At 37.1% G+C, this 9,687-nt stretch overlaps 1 protein-coding gene across 3 annotated transcripts in view; it reads right to left on the reverse strand.

Moving 5' to 3' along the window:
- Positions 1 to 9,687, reverse strand: part of pex14 (peroxisomal biogenesis factor 14) — a 45,072-nt gene that overhangs the window by 20,372 nt on the left and 15,013 nt on the right. For all 3 annotated transcript variants that reach the window (XM_032521166.1, XM_032521168.1, XM_032521167.1), the window contains exon 3: positions 4,350 to 4,434. In XM_032521166.1, the coding sequence (XP_032377057.1) occupies positions 4,350 to 4,434 (85 nt within the window). The remainder of the gene's footprint in view (positions 1 to 4,349; positions 4,435 to 9,687) is intronic.

The raw sequence follows: 9,687 nt of genomic DNA on the forward strand, positions 1-9,687 counted from the left end.
ATGCTGCTATCGAACTTAATGTATGTGCATCTTAATTAATGTCTGTTCACATCTTTGATGATGTTTATGCCCCAAATAAAAGGTTTTTGTACCATGCATAAAAAAACATGGAAATTTCTGAAGCTGTTTACTAGTCAAATTATAGCTTGCCAAGTTGTGTTCTATGCTCTGATCTGTTTATTGTTGAGGAGAAGACAACAGCAAATGAAAGAGTCCTTAGATCCAAAAGACAAGCGAACAAGGTGAAAGTGAGTTTTACATATAAAAGGGAAAAGACAAAAAAAGGATGGTGAAATTTATTATGGGTTCCAAAACCTGTGGAATGACCCCTGGACCCCTATTTCAGATCGACCTGCTGGGAGATGAATTTTTTAAGACATAAATTACACCTAATGACGACACCATAAAAAAGAACAATAATGGAAAGCTATTCTGTATTTCATTATACTGTATTATTTGGTGCACCTGATACACGCAGTGCCTGTTTATGAGTCACCGTATTAGCAGATGCTCAGCCGAAGCATTTGCTTTGACCTTGCCATTCTCATTGGGGCATGAAATTACGGTGCTGGCACCTCGATATTACAGCTATAAATACTGTAAACTGCATATCTGGGCTACGTTTTCTATTGTCTTTCAACATAAACCTGATCGGTATTTATTTAAAGGAAAACCCATTGCTCGTCGAGATATTTACAGCTCTATTTTCAGTGGCTCATATTCTCTGGGAATTTTTAAAGGGCAAAGAGGCAGCAAGGCTCTTACATTTAATTCATTTCCACAATTCTGGCACTTCTGGACTTTATGGGTCAACACCTAGGCTGGACAGCCAATTATAAAAATTGCTTACTAAAATATTTTGGGTGTTAAAAGGTGAATGCCTTTTTCACTGTTGTCCAAGGCCTGAATTATGAAGTTGCCCTTGAGTGAAAATTACATTTTGAATATCGTATTTAGAAAAGAAACAGCATGGCAGGGGTCATAAATAGATGGAGGTCAATGGGTTATTAAGAAGTCGAGTGCAACTTCTCATGCTGTGCAGGCAAGGGAGATTCTACATGTCATTTGGTCCAGTACAACTGCTTGAAAACAGCATGCCCTAAATAATGACCACTCTCATAGAGTATTCATTTATGTATTAAAAAAGGGGACTCTGCTCTCATTTCCTTGCTTTATCGCCTTGTACTGATGACAAAGTAGGCAAGGCCTAGGCTAGGTGGCGCCGTGGAGTAATTTATAACCACATCAATCCCTTTACCTTCTATGGAGGCCTTGGTCATTGTCATTTTTGTCCGAGAGGTGAGTCACATAACCCCACTTACAAACAGCATCATATTAATATGTGGGATGATGAACCTTATCCTTACCTTCAAACCAGGTATGGTAATAGACCAACAGCATACCTGTGTTCCCTGTGACCCTCTATCACTGGTCCTCTAGTCAGGGTGAAATCTATTAGCATTATTTATTCAACTCAATAACAATTGGGACGGCATTAAAAAGAAATAAGTCAAGCCATCATTTATGTCTCACTGACAGAGAATATACTGTGCCTAATGAATTTAATATTGTATTTACCTGTAATGCTACATGTACTCTCTGCGCATTACTCTCCCAAACAAGTGGCACTCAGTTTGGTAGTCTGGGTGCGCCCATGCGTGATGTCAGTTTAAGGGCCACGGTCAAAGTGACATGCTGAAAGCTGGAAAATGTTGTTGACTTTGTTTTGAGAATTTGATTTTTTTTGGTAATTATGGGTGTAACTGCTAATTGTCTGGGCTTAATGGTGGTGCCAAAATGGGGCCCAACGCTCTTTAGTTGTTACATCTGTTAATTGTAGAGGACATAGATGGCACAATTCACTAGATGAGACTGGAGCACATTATATTTCACTCAAACACAATAAAATTTACTTGATCTTGGCAAGGAACAAGTAAAGCAAAATTGCTTCAATACGGCTGCAAGTCATTTCCCGACTTGTCTGCAAAAGAAAGGAAAAACATCTAGGGTTTAAACCTTGATACATATTACATCTAAGTGACAAAGTTTCAATATTTCAGCCAGTTTATTCAACAAGGACTCAAGAAGGGCAGCTAGAAATATTGGACTGCATAATTGCCAATTCATAACTTGAAATTGACAGTTGAAGGAAAACATAAAATTATATTTCTCAATGAATATTGAAATAAACCACACTATTAGGATCTTGTTGCAAAAAAAAGGAGATGTAACTAGAGAGACATTCTTCAGTGCAGATTACGGCACAAATGTGCAGGGAAATAATATGCAGGAGCAAGATTATTGTGTAAAGATTCTGCAACATGCAATCAAAGTGGGCCCTATTTTCCCCTTCATCAGCTGTCCAGCGTAAGTACTGGCAGCAAGAGGAATCCAATTTAAAATCCACTCTACCGGGAGATGGTATTGTTTCATTTTATGTGTGCTTTGACATTTCTGGCTGTTAATATAGAGTAAAATCCAGAAGTATTTACATAAATATGACATTAAACTGTATTAGAAATTAAGACTGACACCTTTGCTGTGGTGACTGTGGAGGAGGAGGATGATTGAGTTTCTAGGTCAAAGGGTTGAGAGGACAATTCATGCTGGGTATAGAAACAGAGGGACTGTGAATACTGGCCTGCTGCTATGTCTATGCAAAAGTCTAATATGGCTCAAGTGAGACAGATAAGGAAGCAACTAATTGGAAATCATCACGACCAATCATGTTCTATTTTTCTCTTATATCAACATGTGGACATTTTTCTTGTCATTTCAAGAGGGGCTCCTGTCAACATAGAAACTTAAATTTGACTCTGGATTTATAGTCCTTTAAACTTAGATTAGTTATTTTCTAAGTGACACTCAGATTATTACTACAAAAATGTTCAATGTGTAGCTTATCATTGCCTTTAGGACACAATTTCCTGTAACAAACATTTACAAATACTGTTGAAATTAGTGTGTTACAACACTTTCAACAACTCAGGAAAGATCAAGTATGAATGTACCGGATTTCCAGTTTCACTGTTATATGTCTATACCATACAAACAAAGAGTTATTCTACAGTATGAATATTGCAGAGTGCTACTCAAACATACTTTGTGCTTAGTGTTTCATTGCTCTCTCTCTGTCTCTCTCTGAGATCAATGTTCTCATGCAAATCGAGGGTTCTTGTTTAGATCTACAGTGAAACGGACTTTCCAAAATAAATCAGCATTAAAGCATCATACATATTTCATTGACTTAAAGTGCAGTAAGAGCAAACCATTTTGGATAGCGGAGCTCTGTAGAGTTTACAACAAAGCAGAAAGTAAGAAGAAAATGTGGCATAGTATGACATCATTTGGTATTGATGAGGCCTTATTACATTTGAGATATCCAACAGTAGATCATGAACATGCCTTAGTTGTCAATAATGAGACACAAAGACAAAGAAATTTCAAAATATATCAAGAGTCATTAGAGCCACATGAGATGTGTGTAGTAGCAGCCGGCAAACATGGATTTGGTTTCAGGTTACCTTCCCCTGTCATGGAGCTTTTAGGCTCACTTTTCAATGTTTGGCTACTCCAATACTGGAGACAAAGTCCCCCAGCACTGCAGAGGTGCAGTCCCCCAAAAACAGAACTGTTTGGTGAAGAACTGAAATAAAACTACTTACCACGAATATCTTATCTGTAGTAAAACTACATACTCTCTCTGTACATATTAACAGTGCTCATCTTATGCCGACTGTGAGGAATTCATGGCATAACACTGCACTCCACTGCCACTTTATATTGAACCGACTTAAATGAGTTCAATGTAATAAAGCTTTTTGCAAGTTTTATTGCACAAACAATGTGTCAGAAATAATCTCAATGAATTGCAAAGAAACTGTAGAGCCAGCAAACATTGCCACCATCCCTGCTTAGAAAAGCTCTATGTGCCATGCTTCAAATTTACGATAACAGTTAAATTAAGTAAAAGGGTTAAAATGCTGGAAGGCAATATTGATAATTCCATTGAAAATGCAGAGGAAGTTTGTCAATATTAATTTTCCTAAACCCAAAGGAGCATCCCAACTGGTGTGTCATTTATTCACAGGGCCTGAATCATGCACTCTGAAGCTAAATCGACCACCCCTGTTAAACCCCCAGGGTAAAGAGCTACAGCCACAACCTTTGACCCTTATAGACTTATCATACAAAAAACAAAAACAGTGTGTGCATCCCTGGCCAACCACATTTTGTAAACAAACATATGGATTAAAATGTAAATACAATATTTTCACAAATCTATATTGTATTTTTAGGGCTTTCTGCATTGCTTGCAACAGAACTCAAAAGCAAATCAAATGTCTCACCTTTTTTCTTCAAGAAGGCCTTTCTGGTGGACAAGGGGCTCTGACGTACTTTTGGGTTCTGTAGAAATTTTACAGCAGTGGTAATCTGGGAAGAGACAAATGGGATTTAATTCCTCTTAATGAGATAATGTGAGAGGAAGAAGATAACGTCTACAGGAAAGTGAGCTTTTAACAGTACAAACAACAGTCTAGACCTTCTTTAAGAAAAAAGGTTCGTTATAAATCCAGACAAAAAACATAAATGGATTCCATTTGATAGTTGCTTCTAAGCCCCCACACCCAGCTGTGAGGAGAAAGACCACCTGACCACTTTCCAGCTAAATGTGGGGAATGACCAAATCAGCAGTTATAAAATTAGCCCATCAAGAGTGCTGAACAAATGGAGTATGGAGCTTAATTTGCTATTACCCTCTTAAAGACAAACTTCCATTCTTAAGTGCGCAGTGGAAGAAAATCTATACTTAATGCAGAGGTGATCATTTGTATCTAATAACTTGAGAATCCGAGGCTGAAAACTTCTGTAATTCTTCCAGTTAAAAACCTGCCATGATCAAATCACCCAGCCTGAATGTTGTAATGACTTGAAACGTTAATGCACTAGAACGTTAAATAGCATCAGAACATCAGTAGTTTTAAGTGCACTGCATTCATCGATTCTATTATGTTTTCCTTCGAGATGCACCTTAATTTTCCACCCCAGTATGCATTTCCAAGAATTGGAGGGAGAAAAAAAAAATCTTCCTCAAATGGCATTAAAACATAAATTTGAAGTGGGCGCCATGAAGTGGCGCCTTCTGAAATAGATAAATATGTAAGAACACAGAGAAAGGGGAAACACACTGGAGGGGAGGTTTAGATGACTTATTATCGCACCTGTGGTCCCTGTGATTCAATTGTAAAAGTCATCCCTCTAATAGGTTGAAAGGTTTTGATTACTCTTCTTTTCTCTTAGTGTTGAAAGATACAAAGTGATTGAGCGCCCTGCCAGTGGTAATTCGTTTTTGGTAATGCATTGCATATACTATGAACCTGTTTCAATCCAAAAGAATTACAGTTTAAACTTGTACAAAGGGTAGGTGTGGCAGAGCGGCTGCATAAAGAGCTAGATTTCTGTGACAAACACTCAGTACAGTAGAGGATCACAGCACAAGCAACTTTATGGAACTTATGAAAATATGTTCAACTTTTCTTTAGAAGACTATGAATAAACTCAAAAGCAACTTAAGAACACTTGTATTCTAATTAGGTACACACATGAATATACCATGCAGCTCCATCAGATTTATACCACTTTGTAAAGATACTTTAAGATAAATGCAGTAATGCAACTTCAACAGTGCATTTTATCAAATTTCCATCCCAAGAGATGCTGGCACAATTTATTTAGACACCAATCTACCATTTTACTGACACTTCCGTGACCTTGATGTACACATAGGTTACACAAGGGATATGGAATTTCCTGAATCCCTATATGCTGAGGACTCAATAAAGTCAGTCACCTGGAACCTTCATTGTGACAAGCAGATTAAACCATTTGCATGGTGAACCCCATTCTCATGTTCTGGGCCAAAAGATAAGGTCAAAAAACAGAGAAAATATCCCTTTGATTACAAGACAAAATCATCCTGTTCTTGGCAAAGCTCTTACTGTTCAAGTAAGTGAGTCAATGAGACAACTTGTGGTAAAGGCAGAAACCAGAGATAAATACACTGAAATCTAATATTCTAATATTTATTCCAGTAAATAATGGTGTGATGTAGGCCCTGGGAGAGGTAATGACCTAATAGAGGAAGAATATGCTGAATGAGCAAACCTTGTTTACATTCTCTTAAAATTCCAATAGCACAACATTGACAGGAAAATTGTGTCAATGTTAATAGGCATAAGTATGACATCTAAGTAAGCACCGCAGCTAGCTCAGCGGCAATCTAATGAGGCAAATGTCCATTTGGTTAAAACTGTAGTGGTAGATCTTCAGGGACAGGAAAAGTGCACTTCTTAGCAGATGACATAGATGCTTTGCACAAGTTCAACCCAGACATCTCAATCAATTATAACCACATTGCACAGATTTCAGTCTTGTCTTGTTATTGACTTATGGATCATCGCAGTTATAGTGTTGGGTAGCACACAACAGTGCTTTTAGGGGGTTGAGATGGGTAACAATACAAGGCACATTTAGGTCTGCAGTGTAAATAACTAAAATAAAAATGTTGTGAATTTCTTCCTTTTGGAAAACTAGTGACTCATTCAATTAGACAATTAGACTCTTTTGTAAAGCTTTTTGTAAAACTTTGACTGCTAATGCACCTAAGTGCTCCATGTTAAGAGCAATAATCTTTACAAACCAGATAACCAATAAAGTGTCGGGTAAAGCCGAAAAAGAGGCAAAAACTCAATCATAGGAAGAGATAACATTAACCAACCCACTTAAAGAGAGGGAAGTTGATGAACGGACAAGATTACAGGAATGTTATTGAGTTTGAATTGGACAAGACTTTGCACTGCACTTGTCTAAAAATTACAATTGTGATTCTGTGGATTATGAGAAATGAGGATAAAATCCAATTATGTTCGAACCACATGGTTGGAATCCTGAGGGAATTCATGTAACCAGTTGTATATTTTTGCTCTAGCTAGTAACAGCACTTAACAATAATACCTATTAATATTATGCAGGTGTGCATTCTGGAGTTTTAGGATAGAAGCAGTTGAGAAATTCAAACTTTTTGTACTGAAACAGCAACAAACTGTATGTCTTACAATTGGTGCATTTGGCTGGTTTCAGTAGCTTATTTGAAGTTATAGTACGTTTCAGTATTTGAAATAAACTGCAGAACAACATTTGGACCACAACAGATTTAAAAGATGCCTCACAAGAAATTATTCATTATTTTTCATTATGTTGGAAGCCACATGTAAATCATATTAAGGCCAAAAAATCCAAATCAATTGCAATACCATACCTAAATCCACGCTCATTGTACACATTGTATTGTTCCTTCATACTGCCATCCATTACTTACTGTTTAGAAGTATGGAGAAACACTTACAAAACAAACACTGAACCTATATTTATCCTTCAAAAGAGGGCCTTAAGAATTGTAAAAAGAAAAACACTTATAGAGCACCAACTAATCCACTTTTCACACAAGCACTACAATTCAAAGATAATGTTGACTTTAAAACTGCACAGATCATGTACAAAGTAAATAATCAACAGCTATCGGAGAGTATCCAAGGGTTGTTTCAAATAAGAGAGCGCAAACATTACTTAAGAGGAACTTATGTGTTTAAAAATAAACTTATAGAACAAGAACAAATGCTAGATAGATAGATAGATAGATAGATAGATAGATAGATAGATAGATAGATAGATAGATAGATAGATACTTTATTCATCCCAAAAGAAATGTTAGAAATACCACTGCATCACAACAGAGTTAAATTATGGGACAGCTGCAGTGAAGAGGTGAAATCATGTACAACAATGAGGAATTTTAAGAGAATATTTAAAATGAATATATTGAATGGATACAAAAAGAAATTAATGTGATTGTTTTGTGTACTGACTGTATGGTTGCTGGGCTTATTTACTTTATTTTACCTTTTTAACAAAATATAAAATAAATAAACTAAACTAAATCTAATTCAAGACTCTTGTTTTCAGTCATTATTTGGGCCAATCCAAGCCACCAGTTAACCAACATAAAATATAAATTCCCATGCACTTAGCAAAACCGTAATCCATGTCATCTATTCCACAAAAAAGATTATGGACACCTTTTGTCTGCAACAATGAAGACATTCAGAGGACATGATGGAACGAGAAGTTGGGTGGGGGGGCTAAAAGGAAATCATTAGCAAGTATAGGATTCAGTCTCAGTGTGAATCAATTCATTCCAAATTGCCCCGGTCTGTACATTTGTGGAGAAGTGCCCCTGATATAATAACAGACTGATAGACACGAACAAAAATTGTGTTAGGCTGGTCTCAAATTTCCCCCCCAAACACACGTTTGGAGGACCAAAAGCGAGAGAAAGTGAGAGACGGCGAAAAATGAAGCTCTATATTAATTTGGTGCTTTCATGGATGACTTGCTATCAGGGGCAGCTGTCTTAAATGACTTAACCTAATACCTTTCTGATACCAGAGCCTTACCAAAAAGGAATGAAGTTTTAATGCAATTATTGGGTTTCCTTTAGTCGCCTGACTGCTTGATGTGGCCAACAGTGCTTTTTTAATTTTTTTTAAAAGAGCAGCTTTAAATGCCCTTCTAACTGTGACATCTTTCCCGCCTTGATATGACCTTTAGCGGAGGAAATAAAGCCTCATGGGAGCAACAATAGGGAATTATTGACCCTGAGAGACATCAGGAAGTGAGGTGCAGACCAGACCATTTAGCTAACCTCCACATCCACTCTCATTCAGACGCTGCATGAGCTTCAACAACTCTGCTGGAGCTGAACCATTCTGACAATGACTGTATAAAAGAAACTTTGTGTGTCTTCTTCTCTTTTGGGCATTGCTTTTTGGAGAAGCAACAACAGGAGGAAATTAAATGAACAACCATTACTGAAACTCAGTAAAATTTGATAAAGGAGTACGGGTGAAACATGGGCTGTTATTCTTCTAATAAACTATGAGAAAACCTACTTTTAAATGTGTAACGTGCAGCAAGTAGAAGGGTAGGTACAGTGGTTTGGTTTTGTGTGTCTTATTCTCTTCTCTGAATGTGGTCAATCTTTATCGAATGATTGTAACTTTTGAAATTTAAAGATCAAAGTCCACATAGATGAAAAGGGGTCATGGAAAACTTCATTGACATTTGATTTGCAAAGGTTTAAAAATAACATACAGTGCTGTATCAATGTCAGTGTTAGAGCCATGGGCAAGGCTACAATCATGACATCAAAAGCGCATTATGCAATTTTTGTTAAGGGGGGGTTGGTGGACGGAAATCAAGCTTTTTTCAAGTCCACTGCATGTACAGACCAAACTTTCCATTCAGCAGCATTTCTCTATCACAGCTCTGTCATCACAAACATGGAAAAGTTGAGTCGGTTCAGCGGTAAGAAACACTAGGGGTTAAAGTATATTTAACTCAGCGAGGACATCATCAAACTGGAAAAACTGTGAAGAGTACTGATGAATAGAGATAAAACAGCCTTTGGAGTTATACTAAGGTTATCAAGGAAAAAGAAAAGCCCGGTAGGCCTGCAGAATTTGGGGAAAAATATGAATCACAATTTTTTTTTAGCTTAGAATTGATATCACGCTTCTCTGCCACGATTTTTTTCTCATGAAGTGTAATGTTTATTGCACACATGAACCA

The sequence above is a fragment of the Etheostoma spectabile genome, chromosome 7, assembly GCF_008692095.1.
Source record: "Etheostoma spectabile isolate EspeVRDwgs_2016 chromosome 7, UIUC_Espe_1.0, whole genome shotgun sequence".
NCBI classification, from domain to species: Eukaryota; Metazoa; Chordata; class Actinopteri; order Perciformes; family Percidae; genus Etheostoma; species Etheostoma spectabile.